The sequence below is a fragment of the Myxocyprinus asiaticus genome, chromosome 47 (genome assembly GCF_019703515.2).
Source record: "Myxocyprinus asiaticus isolate MX2 ecotype Aquarium Trade chromosome 47, UBuf_Myxa_2, whole genome shotgun sequence".
Lineage (NCBI taxonomy): Eukaryota > Metazoa > Chordata > Actinopteri > Cypriniformes > Catostomidae > Myxocyprinus > Myxocyprinus asiaticus.
Genome location: NC_059390.1, coordinates 2,876,875 through 2,900,774, shown reverse-complemented (window position 1 = coordinate 2,900,774; position 23,900 = coordinate 2,876,875). Strand labels below are relative to the sequence as shown.

The window sequence follows — 23,900 nt, the reverse complement described above, 5'->3', positions numbered from 1 at the left end:
TTAGTTTATTATTAAAAAAATGATAGAACAGCTGTCTGCGTCAGCGGTACAGAGGAATCTCATTAACAAAGTTCCCTCTCTTGTGTTGATTGCTATGGGAATCTCTATTGCTTACTATGTATAGAAACACTCTAGATGTACCACACTTCACTTTAGGGTGTGTTCACACTTGTAGTTCGGTTCTCTTGGTCCAGACCAAAAAAGAAAATGATACATTTAGTCTTGGTTCGCTTAGCGTTCACACTGGCATTTTTAACACCGAACTTAAAGATTTAAAACAAAAGGCATCACGATAAGGTCACAACCTGATTGGACAGCTTTTATGACGTATATTTTGCGACGGAACTTGCCGAACATCCAAAGCAATGCTGGCTGCTGGGCGAAATGCGCTCGTTAGATATATATATGTATATATGGTGGAATTTTTACCAGCTGAGAACAAACGAAGAGCTAATAAAATGTGTAAAGGAGTTATAACAGCGGCAGGAATTCCTCCGTTGCACACACAAATGAAGATATGCTGTAAGGTCGGCTGACGGCGGTTCCGACGCCTGTTCTGAACTGTAATGGGCAACATAGCTCCTATGATGAGAAGAACCAGGTATGCTTGAGGTCAGTATTAGCCAAATTACTTCGTGTTTTTGGTCCGTTTAGACGTCTTTGGTCCATGTTGCGTTCATATATCAATCGAACCGCACCAGAGTTCGTTTGGAAGCGGACCGAGACCCACTATTCCGGCGGTCTCGGTCCGCTTGTTTGGTGCACCCAAGGTTCGGATGGCAGCGTTCACACTTGTTCAAATGAACCGCACTAACAGAGCAATCGCACCAGAGTTTGTTTTAATCGAACCAAACCTGCCAAGTGTGAACACACGCTTAGGCGTTGTTTTCTTTGCAATTATTGGTTTGTCTTGTCAAACACCACTGATAATTATGACCATAGCAATCCAGCAGTTTTAAATTCATGCTTATTTACATAATCAGACCTTAATGAATGTGCCTTAAAGGAATATTTCACCCAAAAATTAAAATTATTTGGTTAAGAGCTCAGCTCAATAGCTCTGGTCTCCTCTGCTGTGGTTGAGGGTCTTTCTGTTGTTTCTTAATTGTCATGGTAATGAAGTTTTGTTTGACTGAAGGAATCCTGCTCGCCCGCATGGCGCAGATTCCCAGCTGAGAGCTGTTGTTAAGTGTTCCAGTATTGGTGCTGGGGGCCGAACTAAATATAGATCCCTCACAAAAGGAGGACAGCAGGGAACACGACCAGCTGTGAGGAGAGGAGGTTAAGAAATACTGAAAGAAAAGATCTACTAGAGGGCTTAAGTAGTGTTATGTTACATTTCATTACATTTCTTTAGGGTAGTCGATATAACTAATAAATTCAGTGTGATTAATTATGAAAAAATGAACACAGTGTTTCCCCTATATGCATTTCGCAGCGGTGCACCACCGCTAAATTATGAGCGCCGCTGTTGAAGTTTCACATGGTTCATTAATATTCTTTACGCAACGTAACACTTGTTAGTTCCTTTCAGCTGTGCGCTTTCTACACTGCACGCTGTTGAATGGTGATTTGAAGCGACAGGAAACACAATTACATGCACGTACTCACAGTGTCGTCACCGTTTAGCAGTTCAACAAAGGCTGTTTGTGAGTGTATGTGCACAACGGAGAAGATAACCAACAAATTCGGCTCAGGATTGTCTGTACTGTGCACAAATTTAATAATCCCTGCATGTTCCATGTTCATAATGCGGGTGAATTCCTACACACTTTTATTCACTTAAACATTTAGCTGAAAATCGATTGAAATTCCAGAATTTGCATGAGTAAATCAGCTCTTCCGCATCCCTCTCTCCCTCTCTCGTGCAGCTCATTGAATGCTTGATGAGTTTAGTGTAAGTGCACGCAGAGAGAAAGTCACAAGTATGTCGCATATTCACTGAGCTTAAGATTCGACATGCAAATGGCGTTGTACCGCGTCTCGATAAGCAAGTGATGCGATAATCGCTCCTGTTATAATCAACAAAGCAAAGCTGTTAACATATAAGCACGCTATGTCAGAACAATTTAGTTTTTCCGCCTTTCTTATCGCCGCATTTCAATATCGCTCCCTCATATTACAGAACCGTTGACAAGAAAGACAGAAATAGCAAAAATGCTTTGTGTAAAATGCTATCAGATCTACTCTGGGTAAAGAGAACCACTTAAATACTTAAATCTGTCATCTCCATCTTTCTGAAGCCCCATCTGACCTACAGGTATTTTCCTTGCCATGTGAATCAGTCAGATTGGTAAATATACATATTTTAAATATTTTAACCCTTGTGCGTCAATAAAAAAAAGTTACTCAGAGGTCCTTCAAGGACAAAAATATCCATGTCAAAAAACAAAAAAATTATATATTAATATTATTTTCCACTTTCACTGACCAAATATTCATTCATTTTCAGGATTTTAACTCTTTAAATGCCAGTTTGTTTACATAATGCCACTGTTGTTTTATATACACACACACACACACACACACACACACACACACACACATGTTGGTGCAGCTATCATTATGAGGACTTTCCATAGACATAATGATTTTAATACTGTATGAACTATAGATTCTATCCTCCCTAAGCCTACCCCTAAACCTAACCCTCACAAAAAACTTTCTGCATTTTTACATTTTCAATAAAACATCGTTTAGTATATATATATATTTTTTTAAGCGATTTAAATTATGGGGACACTAGAAATGTCCTCATAAACCACATTTATAGCATAATAATACCCTTGTAATTATCAGTTTGTAACTTAAAAAATTGTCCTCGTAAACCACATAAACATGCCCACACAGACACACACACACACACACACACACTCATTTCTCAATACACACATACAAAACACACTCTGACATCCATACTAACACACCCACACAATTTTAGCTGCATCATTTATTCAATTGGCCTGCAGTGCTCTATAATACAGCACACAGAGAATAGGGAAAAAGCTTGTATTTGCTCCATAGGCTAAACATGAGAAAAATGGCGCCATGTGGTGGAAAATATAAAACATTTAAATTTTGAAGCCAGGGCTCCGGAATGAAAGCATAATATCATAGAATTCATGATTTTATGCTTTAATGGCACTGGGATCAAATATTGCAGTTTTAATGGGTTTCAGCGGGGACATTTTTGTCAGAAGTAACTATTTTGTGTTCACAGTGTATTATAGATGTATTTTAGGAACTGAGGTTGAAATAGCTAAATTCCCCCAAAAATACACACCTTTGGCAAAATGAATGCTGTTGACATTAACACAGCCAAAATGATCGAAAAAAAAACAAAAATGAAAAAGACAAAAGGGTTAAGTACACTACCGTTCAAAAGTTTTGAAACACTTGACTGAAATGTTTCTCACGATCTTAAAAATCTTTTGATCTGAAGGCGTATGCTTAAATGTTTGAAATTAGTTTTGTAGACAAAAATATAATTGTGCCACCATATTAATTTAATTCATTATAAATCTAAAATTTAATAAAAAAATAAAGGTTTTTGAAATTGATGACTTGGACCAAATAATAAAGAAAAGCAGCCAATAAGTGCCCAACATAGATGGGAACTCCTTCAATACTGTTTAAAAAGCATCCCAGGGTGATACCTCAAGAAGTTGGTTGAGAAAATGTCAAGAGTGCATGTCTGCAAATTCTAGGCAAAGGGTGACTACTTTGAAGATGCTAAAATAACACAGTTATGATTTATTTTGGATTTTGTTTAGTCACAACAGAATTCCCATAGTTCCATTTATGTTATTCCATAGTTTTGATGACTTTACTATTATTCTAAAATGTGAAAAAATAAATTATAATAAAGAATGAGTAAGTGTTTCAGAACTTTTGACCGGTAGTGTATGTAAAAATATGCATAAACAATGGTATATATTAGGGCTGTGTATTGCGATTAATCAAATTTTATTTTCAATTCCGATGTTGGCTTCCAACGATTATGAAAACAAGATAATGGAGATAAAACGATTATTGTGCCGCATTCCATTTTGCAATGAAACAACCCAGCATTATATCTTTAAAACATCCTTTGTTAAAGTTCAAATAATAAGGAAGCGGGTAATGAAAATTTACTCCGAAACTGGCATTTCTCTGTGCAGTCAGTGCCGCGTCTATGAGTTGCGTGAAGTGACCGGGGAAGAGATTGAATCTTCTCCCAGTTGATGCACACTCTACGTTTGCTGCAGCTAGATTATAACGAAGTGAATCATAATATATGTGTCACGTTCACTGTGTGAATCTTATCATGAAGAAAATCGGCGATACGATTGTTTTTTGTGAGTTAAAGATGGATCGAAGTGAACAGAAAAATGAGAAAGTGTAGTCTAAACCATTATACACTGGAACAAAATACATTTTTGATTAGTCTTTTTTGGCTTGTTTTCCAAAATAATATCTAAAACTCCTTTTAAAAAAAGTGTGTAGTAACTGCATTTTGCCCCTACACAACAGTATGGTTCATTACATTTTGGCAGGTGTGAGATGAGTTATGTCAAGATAAATACTGTTTTGGAAGGCACATACCAGCCACAGAGGTGTGTGGCTTATTCCCTGTATTGATGTCCATGAAGGTCCCTGTGCCCATTGTGATTCTCCAAACATGGCTGCCTGTTGGTCGGCCATAATGGACATGATTGGGATGGGCACCCAGAATATGGACAGATCAGAAGAGCCAAAATTGTGACTTATGTTTTGCAGCCTGGGGAGGATGGAGAGAGGTATAGAGAGGAGTGAGCAAAGAAATCCACTCCAGCACAACTGATAAGAATCAAATATTGCTGTTACACTGGCATTAGAGTAGTCTGTCGCATGAACTGTGCCTTTAGTGAGTTTGTATAGCAACCAGGTGTCCATGGTCCCAAAATAGCAGGTGCCATCTTCCATTGCTTGCCTTAACTGAGGGATATTGTTTAAGGCCCAAACAAGGTGCAGTGACACATGCTGGGTGGTAAAAACTACCAGGCTGGCAGCAAGAAATCTTTTCTGCCTGATGCTGAAGTGCAACATCTTCAACACACCATGTACCATCTTCATAGTGCAGGACATGTTCCACGATCTCACTAACTCCGCTAGAGGGGGACATCTACAGGGAGAGATTGTAGTAGGTAGTTGAATTTTGGAATACAATTCATTTTAATAACATTAACCTTCCCAATCATAGATGGATGTAATGAAGCCCACCCGCCCACCTGCCCACAAAAAAACTCAGCGGCAAATCCATCTGGCCCCGGAGCCTTGCCTGTAGGCAAGGCCTTAATTTCCTCGCCAAGCTCCTCCTCCTCCGTAATTGTTGGAGTTTGGCGCGAGTCTGCTGACGGTGCGTGCATCCCGTCCGGAATAGCGCATGAACCGCTTCTCTTACATGCTCTTCCGGACAGGAGCTGCTGGTTGACATCTGCGGTGCAGCTCAGTGACACTCGGAGATCAAATTAATGACACACAAATGCACCATTGATGACATAAAATTCCCTTATTTGGGCATTTAAATGAGATTGGAATTTGAAGTGCACCATAATCACGGTTGTCTCAAATAACCACGATCAGACAATTATTTTATCGCGACAGGCCTACAAGGGGCAGGACTCTTTTAACTTGGGTCAGCAAGCAACCACCCAGAACACCTTAGCAACTACATAACAATGCCCTGGCAACCACCCACAACTCCCAAGCATTATGCCGGTGAGCTTTGCACGGTCTCTTCAAGGAAACATGCAATTATTTGCATTGATCATTTACATTGATACATTTAACTTTGTTAAACAGGCTAAAGGAGTGTGTTCAATAGCATATTACCTTTTTTTTTTTTTTTTTTTGGTATCGCAGCCCAATCTCATTATTATACGTAGCTATTTGTTCATTAATATTTGTACCATTTAAATGTAAATTTTTACATATTTACAGCTTAAGAAGCTTATAATATTTACGAATCCATGACAAATACACAAATCCATTATAAATATATTTGCATAAATAATGTATTATATATTTGAACTAAATAAAAATATTTTTACATTTTTAGAGATTTTTTATATATACAGGTGCATCTCAATAAATTAGAATGTCATGGAAAAGTTCATTTATTTCAGTAATTCAACTCAAATTGTGAAACTCGTGTATTAAATAAATTCAATGCACACAGACTGAAGTAGTTTAAGTCTTTGGTTCTTTTAATTGTGATGATTTTGGCTCACATTTAACAAAAACCCACCAATTCACTATCTCAAAAAATTAGAATATGGTGACATGCCAATCAGCTAATCAACTCAAAACACCTGCAAAGGTTTCCTGAGCCTTCAAAATGGTCTCTCAGTTTGGTTCACTAGGCTACACAATCATGGGGAAGACTGCTGATCTGACAGTTGTCCAGAAGACAATCATTGACACCCTTCACAAGGAGGGTAAGCCACAAACATTCATTGCCAAAGAAGCTGGCTGTTCACAGAGTGCTGTATCCAAGCATGTTAACAGAAAGTTGAGTGGAAGGAAAAAGTGTGGAAGAAAAAGATGCACAACCAACCGAGAGAACCGCAGCCTTATGATTGTCAAGCAAAATCGATTCAAGAATTTGGGTGAACTTCACAAGGAATGGACTGAGGCTGGGGTCAAGGCATCAAGAGCCACCACACACAGACATGTCAAGGAATTTGGCTACAGTTGTCGTATTCCTCTTGTTAAGCCACTCCTGAACCACAGACAACGTCAGAGGCGTCTTACCAGGGCTAAGGAGAAGAAGAACTGGACTGTTGCCCAGTGGTCCAAAGTCCTCTTTTCAGATGAGAGCAAGTTTTGTATTTCATTTGGAAACCAAGGTCCTAGAGTCTGGAGGAAGGGTGGAGAAGCTCATAGCCCAAGTTGCTTGAAGTTCAGTGTTAAGTTTCCACAGTCTGTGATGATTTGGGGTGCAATGTCATCTGCTGGTGTTGGTCCATTGTGTTTTTTGAAAACCAAAGTCACTGCACCCGTTTACCAAGAAATTTTGGAGCACTTCATGCTTCCTTCTACTGACCAGCTTTTTAAAGATACTGATTTCATTTCCCAGCAGGATTTGGCACCTGCCCACACTGCCAAAAGCACCAAAAGTTGGTTAAATGACCATGGTGTTGGTGTGCTTGACTGGCCAGCAAACTCACCAGACCTGAACCCCATAGAGAATCTATGGGGTATTGTCAAGAGGAAAATGAGAAACAAGAGACCAAAAAATGCAGATGAGCTGAAGGCCACTGTCAAAGAAACCTGGGCTTCCATACCACCTCAGCAGTGCCACAAACTGATCACCTCCATGCCACGCCGAATTGAGGCAGTAATTAAAGCAAAAGGAGCCCCTACCAAGTATTGAGTACATATACAGTAAATGAACATACTTTCCAGAAGGCCAACAATTCACTAAAAATGTTTTTTTTATTGGTCTTATGATGTATTCTAATTTTTTGAGATAGTGAATTGGTGGGTTTTTGTTAAATGTGAGCCAAAATCATCACAATTAAAAGAACCAAAGACTTAAACTACTTCAGTCTGTGTGCATTGAATTTATTTAATACACGAGTTTCATAATTTGAGTTGAATTACTGAAAATGAACTTTTCCACGACATTCTAATTTATTGAGATGCACCTGTATATTTTAGATCCCTTAACCCTACCCCAACCCCTAAACTTTTAAACATTATAAAAGGATGTACCAGGCAGATTAATTTACAGTGATAATAAATGTAGTTACAAAATATTAATTTATATATATATATATATATTACAGATGCTAATCCCACACCTACCCTTAAACCATTAAAAAAACATTTAAAAGAAAACAACAGGCAGATAGGCTACATTTAATCACAATAATTTATTCTGAAAAATGGCAAAATTCAGTACAAAAGTAGTCTAAAGGATAATGAGCTAAATCCAGTGTGCTTCCTGACAGCATACAATATCTTTGTGTGAGGTAGAGAGTGGAATTTAAGTTATTAGTCGCTGAAAAAACTTCTGATACACTCCGTAATGGTGCAGCCAATGAATATTCGACATCACTGCTGTAAATCCTGCATCATAATGGTTCTTGAGGCAGCAATTTTTGAATTATAAAACAAAAATCAATGCAGATGGAGAGTTACGGTGGGTGCTACAGAGGATGGAGACAGAGATTATTGAATAAAAGGCTTGAAAATGGGTCTATTCCTCACACAAATCTATCTGAAGATTTGGAATATAGAGAGCTAATAAAATGGATAACTTTTATTATTGATTTATTGTGCTTTTGTGGTTATTTTGTTTTTGTTTTTTGATATTCTGAAAACTCCTTTTGTGTTCCATGGGAAACAAAATAAAAATGAAATGCTTAATTAATTATTTAAATGTTAACATTTTAAAGTTTAGTCTTGGTTAAAGTGATATAGGGCTCTATTTTCGTAAGCGCGTAAAGTACAGCTTTACTCGCAACAACCGTGCGCAACGTCTTATTCAATTTTCGTGAGAGCGCTAATCCTAATCGCAATTTTCGTGCCAGTGCAAAGCACAAGTGGGCATGGGTGGGAGTGTTTGCGCTATTGTGGGTATATGCGCGCAAACTGTGTGTGTTTGTTGTATGTTAATGAGGTGGTGCAAAGCGTAATTTGCTATTTTCCCGAGAAATAGATCGTTGCGCTAAGCCGTTTGAAAACCACATCTTAACTCAGCGCAAAGTCTAAACTCAGTTCTGCATTTGCAGTTTGGAGATTCCACCAGCAGTTGGAAATAAAGTTCATGTCCAAACTCCGAAAATATAGTGGAACATCAAATTATGTCCCTGAAAATCAGAGTTTTATATGAGTCTTATAGGAGAAAAAAAAAAAGTATGACATTTGTGTTAAACTCTCTATAGGTCATGGTTTATTTTTCAATTATTATTATTATTATTATGTTTAAATTTACAGTTGTATTTATGGTCTAATTTGTAAGTTTAATCACTGGTGCTTGAGGGAATGAACGAAATAATAAGATGCAGACAGTGGAATAATAACCGGAGAAAACCTCAGAATTAAATTGCACGTAATCCCGCCCATTTGCGCGTTACGCGTGCGATTTCGCCAAACCTACAGTACTTCCGCCTAGACTTGGTGAATGCTTGCACGAAAATACCAAACTTTCATGGCCATGCCCACTGACTTTGCACTTATGACTTTTGGCATAGCCTTGCACTTAACACTAGCGCTCTTAAAATAGGGTCCATAATCCTTTTAAAACGTTGAATAGGGCAGCAGAAATCACACTGAACCAAATGAAACCATTATAATGTCAAAATAGGTAAATGCATCAACTCCGTTAAATAAATGTAATGGCATTTAACATTTAACTAATCTCATTGATTGTAAATGCAATGAAATAAACTGATTAATTCAATCAGTATGTGTAAACATTTGTACATTTCTAAAGGTGTTAATACGTAAAAGTATTGCGTTTTAGATGCTGTCAGTACGTCAGCATTGAACTTTCTGTGTCGAAATTGGGATCGAGAATCGTGAAATTTTACTGGTATTGGCACCAACAACAAAAATGTTGGTAGTTTGACAACCCTCATATAAAGATCGCAATTCATTTCCCTTTAGCTCTAACAAACTCTGTTGCAGAATTTTAATGAGCTAAAACATTTTGGTTCAATCTTTGTTGGGACAAATTACGTTAGTCAGTTGTCTCTTAGGACAAAAACATTAGAATGTCTAAAAGGTTAAGCCACTTATTGTCATATAGCAGTCATGTAGTGGTTGATGTTCATTGCAAGATTGAATTAGATGAAGTCGACACTTGTTTATCCCTCAGATTAACGGTTTTGTGTGCTCATGGTGGCTATAAATGCTTCAGCAGATGCTAGTACAATAGATTTTGAAGAACAATTTTTGATAAACAATCAGGGTGTCTAACTGATAAGCTTATGTCTCGGATATGAGCAGAGACTCTTGTCTAGAAAACACAGAGCTGACCTGCTAATCTGTCTAAGCCCTGGTGCTGAAAAGAGTAAGAGAATGCGAAAGAGAGGTAGCGAGAGTGATGGTGGCGTGCTGACAGGCTATAGTAGCCACATATCATCAGCTCTGCCCTGTTGAGTGAGCAGTGGCTCAAACTGAAAGGTTGTAGTTTCGACCCAAGGCAGAGCTGATCAAAAGTGTAAAACATGTCCGCTTTATGATGATTTATTGTCAGACTCTGTTCTAAATGATTGTGTAATCCGCTGTGGTAATTGAATGAAGCAATACGGGGTTTGTTCAGTGACAACAGTCGCTTTAGCTCACACAGGCAGTCTGGCTAGAGAAGTGTGAAAAAGAAGTTACTTTTCATTGAACACTGTAGTGACACGGAACACAGAAGTGTGTAATAAAACCAGAAGAGCAAAATTAATGGAAGAACCCAAAGGAGAAATTGTGTTATAGAGCTGGCAGGCTTAATAATAAAATGTGTTTTACTAATCAAACACTCAAATAAAACAGTGCCTTGATATGATTTGTTTGGAGCAGTAATATTGTCAGTGGCACACATTGACTGTGTGTGTGCAGCTGTTGGGAATGTCATGCATTTGTCTGTATGTCACTGAGATTCCAAAAGCGTATGGTTGGTACTCACACACACACACACACACACACACACACACACACTCATACACACTCTCACACACACACACACACACACACATACACTCATACACACTCACACACACACACTCACACTCACACACACACACTCACACACACACTCACATACACACACACTCACACACACTCACACACACACACACACACACACACTCACACACACACTCACATACACACTCACACACACACACACACTCACACACACACTCATACACACACACACACACACTCACACACACACTCTCTCTCTCTCTCTGTAAGTGTGGTTCTAGGAAAAGGGCCGAAGGAAACTCCTCCAAACCTCTATCATAAGCCCTGTTCTCACAGGAGTGGTTTTCCCTCAGCAGTTTATATAAATTTGTTCTACAGACTTAATTTGCAATCCGGATCCAACCAAGTCATCTGTGCTTTTCTCACAAAATGTTAGTACAGATTAGGACTGGGCGAAATGGCTACAAAAATGATATCTCGATAATGATTTCTAGCCAATTGACAGTATTCTATATATCTCTCAATAATTATGTATTTGCTCTGAAATGGATTTAAAATGTTTTCAGAGGAACCATCATTTCAACTAAAACAGCCATTGTGTCAATATGACGGCATGTATCACGGCGACGATAGAAATGTCAATCAATAGAGATTTTGCTATATCATGTATATCACTATATGTAAATGTACATGTGCGTGGTTTGTGCGTATACATCAGCGTCAGGAGACTGAGAGAACTGAAGAGACATTGGCTGGGTTTCAGAGTAACGCCTGTTTCCCAAACCAGCATGTAGATTGCTCATTATAAAGTTGAACTTAAGTGCTTCGTTACGGGAGCTGTCCAGTCCAAATTGGTGCTGATCACTTTGGCCAGTAGTGTACACGATGTGAATCATAAGGGGCTTTCACGTAGCCTAAAGTTTTGTTTCTTCGGCTGGAAACTGAACAAATGCACACAGAACAGGATTCAAATGACGGCCATCAGTATTGAACTACTCATAGACCTGTCTAAATATTAATAAATCATCTGGTTAGAGTGTGAGGCACTGTGTAGGCTACTTGTAGACTGCGGAGACTGCCTATTGATTTCTTAGCGATTTTGTCGACACTTTTTTATCCTCTGAAGTAGTTGACAATGGCTTTCCAATGATCAAAATATGTTAATACAATGTATTAAATGTCCCATTGTCTTGGATAATCTCTGAAAGATGCCAGATATGTTTAAGTTGCACTTAATGGACTTAAGAGCGGTTCAAAGCTCTAGTTAATTTACAAAAGTACTTAGAAAACGATGCTTTTGTGAAACGCGCCTTAGAGATTAAGTACTACTTAAGTGCTACTAACGTCCTACTTAGTGCTTCGGGAAACACAGCCACTGATAGGGTTTTTCAGACATTGAAAATTTCAATGAAATTCAGCAAATTCAATTACATACTGTACATGTTGCTTCATAAGCGCTAAGTTAGCTTCTCATCTGACACGCACATCTGTGTTTCACATGAGTGTTGCGCTCGCTTTCTCTGAAGCACACAAGTGTGCACGAGTGCAACAAGCTCTCCGATATTTGTGCTACAGAGACAGGAATGTGCACAGTGGGATCCCTCGCCCTACTTAATCATGGCACTGACCACAAAACTTACGTAACCCATTTGAAAGGTTTTTTATTTTACCTTAAAGCGCTACGGAGGAAGTCAAACAGTTAGACAGCCCAACAGTCTAACCACCACTGACGAGGAAAACAGCTACAGCATGCGTTAAAATATAGGGTGATAAACATTACCATCTTTACTAAAATTCTGTTCGAATTATATTAGATATTAGGAAACAAGCCTGCCATGTTTGCCTTCAGATATTCATATATTCTCTAAAGAGATGACTTAAATCATTGGATTATTTTCTTCGTTGCATTGCTTTGAGAAGATGTTGACATTAAAATATGGTTATTTAATTTGTAAACCCATTTTTATTGATTTTCCAGAAAAAAATACTGTATCGTGATATTTCTCGTTATCATGATATAAAGATTTTGGTCATATCGCTCACCCTTAGTGTCAAGTAGATTCAACATTTTTAATGCATGAAGTAAAAATCTAGTTCAAAATAATGAAGGCATATTTTCCATATTTTTAAACTAATGGCAGGGTTAGGTTCGACTCAACTCTGCTCGCTTTACTTTTCTGAGCTTGCTTTTCCACTGCAGTTTAGTGCCGCCTCAACGTGGGTGGGATTATAGGCTGATCGTCATAGTTGCTCCGCCTCTACTGCCGTGACATCATCTTAAAGGTGACACAAACACACAACAAAGGAGCAATGGAGGATATCGAAGGAATGGTGTTCTTGATTCTCGGCATGTGGCTGTTTTTCACAGCAAGACGACAAACTTTGTTTCAAAAGAGGCTGACGGCAGCAAGACAAAATACCACTAAAAAAAACCAGGAGAGTTTGGGAAATCACACACCAAAGTGCAAACGAGGACATCACTGTGTTAGCTCAAAGACGACGTACGAGGGTAAGCTAACCTGCCATCTAGCTTATAGCAATGACGCTGGTAGTGACGATTCTCTCGTGATCTGCAGGGTTTTGACGTCACATTTAATATCGGCTCGGCTCGCTTGGAACCTCGACCGAGGTGGTACTAAAAAAAGTACCAGGTACCAGGTACTATCCACAGTGGAAAACCCCCAAAAAGCAAGCAGAGTCGAGTCGAGCCGTACCGTGCAGTGGAAAAGCCCCATAAATGAACACAAGGAAGAATAATATTTAATTGTTTTTATTTATATGCACCCATATTATACAATGATACATAGCCTAATAAAGCAGTATATAAACACTTATTTGTATTAAAACGTTTTTGTGAGTGAACTTCTCTTATTGTTTGGAACCCAGTTGAATATTATATAATGCTGAATTATTATTGTGGGACCCAGTCAAGTTCATTATTATAATATAATACTGAGTAAGTATTACTGTTATTTTAAGGATCAGATTTTACATATACAATAGTGATGTGTTTCTGTCATATTTATTACACCTGGAGCTTTTATTTTGGCAGAACACTGAAAGTGCGTTGAAGTGTCAGTGTTTGTATTTGACATTTTACAGTGTCTCTCATTACAAAGCTGGTGAGACGCTGTCATTTCCATCTTTTCTGTGATAATGTGTCCTGTTTTTAGATTTGTATAATCACTAATTGCGTGAATGTGTGAACTTTCACAATGCGCGCAAACCGCTATGAAATCTTTGAAAACCACGTATAATGCGATATGCATTTTTACGTTTGCATTGTATTGCATAACCAACCAACCAACCATTACAAGCTTGTTCAAGTGCAATAAAATTTCACACAAGCACTAATAGTACTGATTGAGCTTTGTACTTGTGATACCAAGGACAGGTGGTATGTCCTTCATGATGTTGCTTCAGCAATTACGTTTTGCATGTCTTATTTCCTTTTTCTGACTGTAGCGCAGACGAGGGCGGGGCCAGGCTGGAATGACGCACGCCTGGACCCCAATCAGCCTGATGAGGCGAGCGAAGGATAAAGGCGACCGGAGACGGCAGTTCCAGAGATTGAGAGAACTACAGGCTGATTGGGGTCCAGGCGTGCGTTATTCCGGCCTGGCCCCGCCCTCCTCCGTGCTACTCTGACACTATCAGTTAGGGTATCAGAACTGAAAGTGAAAGATGTTTGATTTTAAAGAAGGAGCCTCCCATGTAGACACCTGTTCGGATGCTGCTAGAACCGCCTGTTCTCATTGGCTTCTGAATGAATGATCTCTATGACATCACAATCAACTCATCAGTCTGGTCAACTTGACCCCTGTGAGATGTTCTTCATCTAGATTCTCCTCCACTCCTCCTCCTCTCTTTCATGGGAACACAGAGCTGATAATGATACGGCGCTGAACCGGCATATATATGGTATATATACGTGTGTAACTCAGGCTTTGACCACGGGGATATTTGTTGAGGGTCAGGTTGGGGATTGGGAGTGGGAAAGGGAATAATGGGGTTAAAAGTTGATTCTGTGTATATATGTTTTACTTTGTTCTGTTTCATTTGTGAGAATCAATAAAATGTGTTAAATGGATTAAGCCTGTTTGTCCTGCTCTTTCTCTGAGTACAAACTGAGCCCCAGTGGGCGGGGCCAAGGGTATGATGATGTAAAGTAGGCATTGATGTTGTTGCTGTAGAGGCGGTCATGAATTAATGAATACCCTTTGTGACGTCACAATATTACGGAAGTAGAGAATGAGGCTGTGGCGAGCAGGGCGGGGCCGAGCGGCGTCTGGGTAGAGCGAGGTCCACCTGTGTGCCACACTGGTCTCGTGTTCCAATGAGGGGTGGCGTGAGTATTTAAGGAGAGGAGACAGCGTCAGATGAGTGAGAGAGACGCACGAAGCTGTCTGTGTGTGTCAGTGTGGTGTTGCTGAAAAGCAGACCTTTTGTGTTACGCTGAGATGCGGCCTTATTGCGTGCGGCTGAAAAGTGCAACAATAAATGTTTGTGTTTTGTCAAGCCGGCCCCAGCTTCCTCCTTTCTACAAAGTTTTACAGAGTCGTTTTGGCAGCTTGGTTTAAATAAATGCTTTTATTGCATTGGGGGTTAAGTTTTGAGTTCTGAAATTCACAGTATGTTTTTATGGTAGAAAGACCTCTTATTTGTCAAAATATCAAGGAAAATTGTATTCCTCATGACATGACCCCTTTAAATATTGATCTGTTTCTCACCCACACCTATCATATCACTTCTGAAGATATGGATTAAATCACTGGAGTCGTATGGATTGCTTTTCTGCTGCCTTTATATGGATTTTGGAGCGTTAAAATTTTCGACAAAAGGCTAAATAAAATGTTTGTTTTTTCTCCGCTATATCACCCCAAACTATATCTCGCATAGCTGAAGGTTACAGTCTACAGTAACGAGAAGACTCTAGCATGTTAAGTGGGTAGACTAAGGGTGCGTTCCATTCAGAAGTGCTAATCCCTATGCCCTATTCCCTTGGAAGACTTTATCATCCACGGTGAGAGCTTTGGAGGACTGAAAAGTGTGGGGATCAAAAATAGCATTCATTCGAAACTCACTTTTTAAGTCATTTTAATTGGAAATTCTGTTTGGGTCAACCTTACAGTATGATTGTTCTCCCATTTGAATTGCCATCTGAAGGCATCATTTATACCGTTTGGAACATAGGGTAGGTATTAAATGAACAAAGGGGTGTTTCTTGAGTTAAATATTGCTCGCCATGTTAGCTGCACTGCCTGCAGCTTCAATATCTGTTCTCAGACCAGCTTTCACCTGCACACTCTTTGTACTTGTAGAGTAAGTACATTCACTGAACGCATTGAAGTTTCCTTTGATGTCGCACCTGGAACTGTTTCCATTGCCTTTGGTGTCCAGCGTGTGTAAGCACCATTGTTTCAGGCTGATATGTTTCATCTGCAGGCTGAGAGAAATATGTTGTATGATTCATATTCAGATTTACGGGCTTTATTGATGTGTATATAAACACACAAAGGTTTAGAAACTGTTTGTCTCAGTGCAAAGTGTGCAGGTCAAACTCCAGATGGTTTGTTTCCCACTGGTAGACTTGTGTGTATGTGTTAATATGACAAGGTCTCTCTAGAAGTCACATACACATTGTGTTGACTAGTTACTCAGCTGTGTCACACCCTGCTTTGAATTGAGTTGATTATAAAAAAAACCTTCTAGATAGACAGACAGACAAACAGACAGAAACTTCATGACCTACTTGTCTAATTATAGATCAGAAGTTTCCGTCAGTGAAGCTTTGGTCGGTGCAGTTGACAGGCCAAGCGTTGCTGTTTCTGGGCGAGTGTGGGCCGTTTTGACTGACAGAGAGATGGCGGATATAAAGAGGCCTTTTTAAGGAAGGAGAAAAGCAAATGATCGGAAGCACCTGTGTGACAGCGCTTTCGATGTTTGAGCTTCAAATAGAGCCATCTGTGTCAAAACGGCAATGCTATTTTTTTAATGTTGGATGTGCAGGAAAGTGAGGGTAATTGTGGAAAAAACAAAAATGGCCAGAGATGTGAGAGAATAGGGGAATTCTGGTTTGTTCATTTTGTGGAGTAGATAGATCACACTGGTACATACAATTTTCATGTAGCTTTATACAACTTACAGGAGTCAGGGTTGACAGATTTGTATCATTCCACCTGGAAACAAAGTCATGTTTACAAGGTACCAGTTTGGTACAATGAGTTAATAACTGGATTTGTCCAAGTTCACCAGGTTTGTGCCTTCACATCTGGTGTATTAAATGCAGTTTGCATCAAGTGAGCTTTATGTTCAGAAAAAGTTTGAAAAAAGTGCTAAATAAAAGAGTTTCTTTGATCTATTTTGGTCCCTAGCAGCTGTTGCCAATGATCGCATGTTGATTAGTGTTTTCTTGACAATGCCAGTGAATACACATTTGCCTGTATGAGGTTCTTGAATCTTATTTAGTGGGCAGAAAAGAGACAAATATTAATTCAGTCTGTTAAAGGTGTCATGGCATGAGGAATCACATTTTCATTGATCTTTTAACATAAAAGAGTTCATTTAACATAAGAGTTCCCTGTTTCAGAACTTGAAACTTCCTTGTCATTGCAAAAAGATCATTTGTTGAAACCAAGCTGCCACAACAACACATCAACACCTACTTTATGTTATCACTTCTGTAGCCCCGCCCAGCAGCGGTGAGCAGTGAGAGAGCAGGTCAATCAAGAGCAGAGAGCCAATCATAACAGTGGGCGTTTACTGTCAAGTCTTAAAGGGATAGTTCACCCAAAAATGAAAATTCTCTCATCATTTACTCACCCCCATGATATCCCAGGTGTGTATGACTTTCATTCTTCAGCAGAACACATTTGAAGAAAAATAGAAAAATATCTTTGCTTATTAGGTCCTTAAAATCCACGTGGATGGTGATCCGACTTTTGAAGCTCCAAAAAGAACAGATAGTCAGCATAAACGTCATCCATATGACACCAGCTGTTAAATTAATGTCTAAAGCGACACAACGCTTTTAGTGCGAACAAAGAGCAATATTTAAATATTTTTTAATCATCGCTTTCGGTCAGCAGTGGTATGCGCGTGTGACGTAATCACCTTGGCATGCTCACTTGAGAACTGACACATGTGCAACACACCCGGAGGAGCAGCGCTGTTTACAAGTGAGTATGTACAGTTACAAACACTGTACAGAAGCTTAGTTGGTTTTGGTTTAGATCTGTATTTGTATGTGTTTGTTTACTCACAATGATGCATTTGTGTGCTTGTCCGGGATGTCTCAACCAAGAAGAGACCGTGACATTACATCCGTAACATGGTAACGCGAATACATCACACGAGAGACCGGTTGAACTCAACACTCTCGTGAAGCTTACTGGAAGCGATGAATATGACTGTTTTTCCGACAAAAAAACTTTGCTAATAAGGAACTGTAAATAGTATATAATTTAGACATTTACAAAAGTAAAACACAGAAACTGACCTCTCCACTGTTTATGCATTTCATGCGTGGTATTTTCAGATCAACCAGCAAGCTACACATAAGACATCACAAATCACTCAGTTCCCAGAGGAAGTGAATAATTGCTGCAGAACTTTCTGTTTTGTGAGTGTGTATGCATGTGTGTGTGTGTGGCATTTGGTGTGACATTTGGCTACATGTTTATTGCCTAATCAGTTGTCATGTGCAACCATAATCTCAGAGGAATTTGTGCATAAACTCTAATTGTAAATGTAAATGATGTTAAAAGTGTGTGTTTGTTTTTCTACAGACATGCTGAACTTTGAACATCGCTGACCAGCGGCTTCTGGAGAAACATGGAGCCTTGTGCCGAATCTCAGGGTGATCCTGAGAGATTTCTGGTGAGCACACACACACACACATATGCGTTATGATAATATAATGAGCCATTAGCGCTCACACTGACCTGTATCTGACCTCACAATGACAAGAACAGAGCTAACGCTAAAACACTTTCTAAATTCATGACACTCACACACTCTCTCTCCATTAATGACTACATAGAGCAGAAGCACACCTCTGCTGTCAGCGCAAAAGAGACTAATGCAATGTAAAACGTTTGAGGTCTGAAGACTACATCATGATGGGATACTTTTTAGGGATGGGCACGAGTACTCGGGTACTCGGACGTGGCAGCAATTATCAATCATGAAAACGATGATCGATGTTGATCATGCATGATGTGACTTTTCACTTAATTCGAAATTCAGTGACAATTACCTGACAACTAAACACAAACATGTCAAAGAGAGAGCTTATTTTTAATTTTGAGATTGATTACATTGTGATTTTGAGGGGTACATTGATTGTCAGAGACGTCTCATAGCAACCAAACTGATATACGACGCTGCAATTCTATCGTTGAGATAATCAAAAGAGAGTGTAATTAACCTTGTTTTGAACACCTGTCTCTGCAAAACATTTGCTAAACACATTTTATTGGCATTTAATGTAAGAACTTTGACTCGTTAATGGATATTATCTAATAAAAGTGAATGTTTGTCACTGACTGTAAACTTCCAAGCCCTGGGTGCCAAAATGTTTGCGTGATGTAACACACACCTGCATCTCGACAAAATGGGAGTTGAAGATTTCCGCACGAGTTTCCAAGTTAGAAGTCTGACACAAAGTGTCATTCTGTTGCACTTTCCCCAGTTGAAAGGTGGAAATTCCGACTCTCCGAGTTTAATGGAACGCTTCATGAATCATCACAGCAACAACAGTATGGAGCATCGCGGCTTTCCCCACAGAAGCGAACACTTGGACACACACACACACACACACACACACACACACCAGGCATGTGGCAGTGGGCTAACGTGCTGAAGAAGCGCATATACAGCAGGCGAGTGTTTCAAACAGCTAGACAGAGTGCAGCAAAATAGAACAAAACTGAACTTCAACTTAACACGCATATTAAAAACACGAAGGTTATGGTGTCTCCTGTTAAGCCAACCGCGATTTGAAAATAGACTGTTCAGACACTAAAGAAACTGGTTGGGCTTGGGTAGCTTAGTGGTAAAGACGCTTGCTACCACCCATGGAGTTCGCGAGTTTGAATCCCAGGGTGTGCTGAGTGACTCCAGGCAACCAAATTGGCCCGGTTGCTAGGGAGGGTAGAGTCACACGGGGTAACCTCCTCGTGATCGCTATAATGTGGTTTGCTCTCGGTGGGGCGCGTGGTGAGTTGTGCGTGGATGCCGCGGTGGATGCCGTGAAGCCTCCACACGCACTATGTCTCCGCGGTAACACGCTCAACAAGCCACATGATAAGATGCGCGGGTTGACGGTCTCAGACGCGGAGGCAGCTGGATTGAGGCGAGTCACTACGCCACCATGAGGACTTAGAGCGCATTGGGAATTGGACATTCCAAATTGGGAGAAAAAAGACTAAAAAAACAACTGGTATGCGCTTACTAAGATTACTACGGTAACCTGAAGGAAGAACAGACAGACGTGCGTTGTGCCCATTCTTTCATTGAGTTGGGCAGTGAGTCTTCACATAATGACAAAATGTGATTATTATCAATATTTTTGTAACAGATTATTTTATAACAGTCTATAATAATGAATAGACGATACACTGGAACAACAAGACGCAATGCAGCAACCAAAGATGTTTGTCAGACGTTATTATATGTTATTATGTATACAGTTATGTACATGTCATTGCCCCTCGAGTACTCGATGAGTGATTAGTAGAAAATATTCAGAGGACTCGAGTAGACGAAATGTCCAAAATGCCCATCCCTAATACCATAATAGGCATGCATCTCATGAAACATCTCAAGAACATGTCCAGGTCACATTTCATCCCAAAATCAAAAGATTTTTTCGAAACAAACAAGATGCATGTTTTTGGATTTTATGCAGTGTAACATTAACTTCATGACAAATAAGCCCCCTTTTTACCCCCCAATCAAATTGCTGTAATTCCCAAAATATCTCATTCTCATTCACCTGAAGATTTGCTGTAGAAATGATACATGTCAGATCAGTCCTGAACAACGAGAACATGTCAACACTGTTCATCTCATTGATGATTAGCTCTTATTGTGATATACAGCAGCTGAAGTGTCGACAGTTACATATTTGTGTTTGTATTTGTGTCTCTGATTGTTTCCTTGTGTATGAACAGTCAGTGAGTCAACACACACACACACACATGCTGTTGAAATGTTTTTTTATTCAGAGCTGAGGACATTTGCTATACATTTTATTTGCTATACAAGTTGGTCTTTGACATATTTTACTATGTTATTGGGGACATATGCAAAAATATGGCTCTCACATGTATAGCCAAACCTGTACACACACACACACACACACTTGGAGCAAGCCTCTGATGTTTCCCAGCATGCACCTGTGAACCACATAAACAAACTGTCTCTTACTTTCTCTTTCCTTAATGTAAATAAATGTGTGCATCTCTGTCGAGCAGAGGCTGCGTAGGTGTTGATAAGTGTTTTCCTTGTTCACGAGCCATTGAAGTTGCTTGCAGAAATAATAGGTGGGGGTTGTTTGTTTTATTGTTTTGTTTATTTCAATAAGACATCAATTATTTGCAGGCAACACCAGAGCTCCGATTGCCTCAAATGCGTAAGAGAACAACTCCATTACTTTACTCCCTCTGTAAAAGATTTAGTAGTTGCACTGTGATCATATTTTCAGCTCTCTGGCATTGGAGAAGGGCTTGTTTTGGCATTTGGCTCTGTGTAAATTAATTGTAATTGTACCATTGCTCAGCATTTCTTCATAAAATTGTGTGCATCGAGTTGTTAGCTAATTATAGTGCGATCAGTCCTTAATCAGTGGCTTAAGGTCTCCCACTACATCTACATGTTCGTGTTCACCCTAACATCAATAGAAAGAAATGTGAAGGTACTGTATATTTTACTTTTAAGTTTTACTTTTTTTTTTTTTACTAATTTCTGATATGTGAAGTGCTTTAAGCTGCACTTGATGTATAAATGGTGCTATACAAATAAAAAGTGCATGGTGATATTATTATTATTATGATTAATTTGCATAAAGGAAATTATGTCTATTTTAGGGCCATTAAGATTTTTAGCAGTTGCCTGTTGTAATGCAAAAACTAAATGAATAAATCTTATTCTTACTACTGTAATTAAAAACAAAAAAAATGTGTTGTTTAAATTGTAAAGTACCATTGTATATGGTATGCATGGTAATATTTGCTGTACTGAATTTTAGGTTAGATTTGGTACCTTTTTTTTTTTTATTTGGGGGGAATGAGGTGGTGAAATGTGTTTAATTGACCCTTCGCTAAGCTCCCTTGGTTACGGTCAGTCGCTCTGACAAGCTCTGCAGATCTCCCCACAGGAATGAATGAGAGATTGCTGTGAATGGCGCAGTTTTTGGCAAATATTCTCATAAACGAATGGATAATATTATTACATGGGCTGGAATAAAGAGTGACATTGTAAAGCAAATGTAGCTGACATTTTTTGTAAAAGAAATGGTTAAATTACACAGTATTTTGATTGAAAACTGTGGAGACTGTGAATCAGAATTGAGGCAAACGATTATCACAGTCACATAAAAAGAGAAGAGCGTCACTTGATAGCGATTACAAACCTCATAACATTAGTTTAAGTGAAAAGAAGTGCTTATAACGTCTCATAACACACTGTTTGATGCTGCGAACTCTTTATTTACTATCACCTGTACTAAGTTGTTAGCTTTAATTTACCTTGAAGGAAATGTAGGTGTCCTCACTGATGTTATACATGCTCATTTGGGAATGAGGAATGACACATTTTAATCCATAGCATGCGCTTCTCAATATTTATTCAAAGATTTTTTTTAAAAGAAAGAAAAAAACATTGCGTTTATCCTCTCTAGGTACCTCGTTTCACTATTACAAGTAATCCAGCAACATAAAATCCAGATTAAAATGACTCTCATTGTAAAAAGGCAAACGTAGGGTAACGGCGGCGGGGCAACTGTTGCTAGGACAGGATTGGTCAGAAACCCTTTTAAGGCGGGGCTTAGCGAAGGGTCACTTGACACTAAAATAATGTCACTATGCACAAATGTTAATTAACTAATATATGCTTCATTGTCTTTATGCAAAATATTATTCTTTTATTTTGATTTGGGGGTTAAGCCTTCATGAGATATGCCCATGGATTGCACACAAGTGTCGAATTATACCACAGTTCAGCTTTATTGACTCTCTATTACTTAGTTCTCCACTGTCCACTGTTATATACTTTTATTTAGCATGTAATGAAACCATAATTGATAACCCAAGAGACCTAAATTGTTTCCAAAATAATAATCGACTGACGCTATTTCTTCACTGCCGAGTGTTATGAAGCTCTCTGAGAGAGAGTAACCCTCACACCCTTCCTGTCTGAATCATCTGAACAGAGAGAGGCAGGAGAGAAGGGGAAGTGGAGTAATAGATTTTGCAGTAATATAACATACTGCCACAGTTTATGACTCCTCTGGAAAAATCCGTAAACCTTGACCAGAGAGCCAGACTTTCATTACAGGAGACCGTTTGTCATACTTTCACTCTGAGCTCTATCCCAAGATGCACTTCACAATAAGTTGAGCTCAGAGAAAAGTTCACATTTGTGTGTGTGTACATTTTATTTATTATTACTTTTTCTGCAATTCAGGCACACACATATTCACAGCCTGTTTTTGTGAAGTGTGTAATCTTTCACAATTCACTGGCAAAGATTGTGGCATGAAATTGACCGAGTCAACTCATCTGTGGTTATGTAAGTACACTGATAAGGAAATGCAATATAACGCCGATGATAATTTTAATTTTAATATGATGGAGGAAAAAGACAGAGGGTTGTTTGACAGGAAACTTCTACCACTAGTTTCCTGTCTTTGCAGGTGGGTAGACTACACAAACCCTATGCAGCTCATATCTGACAGCAAATGTCAATGATGTGAGGCCATGAACAGGATGTTTCAATTAAATGTAGTACAGAGAGCTAAAAAAAACATAAGCACACTAGTGATGGAAAATTAGTGTTTGATTTACAAATTCTGCAGGCAGCAGAGAAATGGACAGTGAGTCTGCATGACCCAATGAAAACTCTTTAAACAGTCTCTTGTTTATGTGAATTCATTAGTTTTTTATTACCGTATGGATTGTAGGTAATTACATTTACTGAAGTTTAGGGTTTTCAGGGACCACAAATTTCACAAA

At 39.0% G+C, this 23,900-nt stretch overlaps 1 protein-coding gene across 9 annotated transcripts in view; it reads left to right on the top strand.

The window, feature by feature from the left end:
• Positions 1-23,900, top strand: part of LOC127436512 (oxysterol-binding protein-related protein 8-like) — a 103,456-nt gene that overhangs the window by 9,931 nt on the left and 69,625 nt on the right. For 3 of the 9 annotated variants that reach the window (XM_051690752.1, XM_051690749.1, XM_051690744.1), the window contains exon 2: positions 18,453-18,543. Coding sequence is in view for 6 of the 9 variants with exons in the window: in XM_051690749.1 (XP_051546709.1) it covers positions 18,499-18,543 (45 nt within the window). In the remaining 3 variants the exon portion in view is untranslated. Of the gene's footprint in view, positions 1-14,299; positions 14,587-17,530; positions 17,844-18,176; positions 18,287-18,452; positions 18,544-21,162; positions 21,302-21,375; positions 21,584-23,900 lie in introns of those variants that run through there. The other 6 variants (XM_051690746.1, XM_051690747.1, XM_051690745.1 and 3 more) reach the window with 6 other exon arrangements.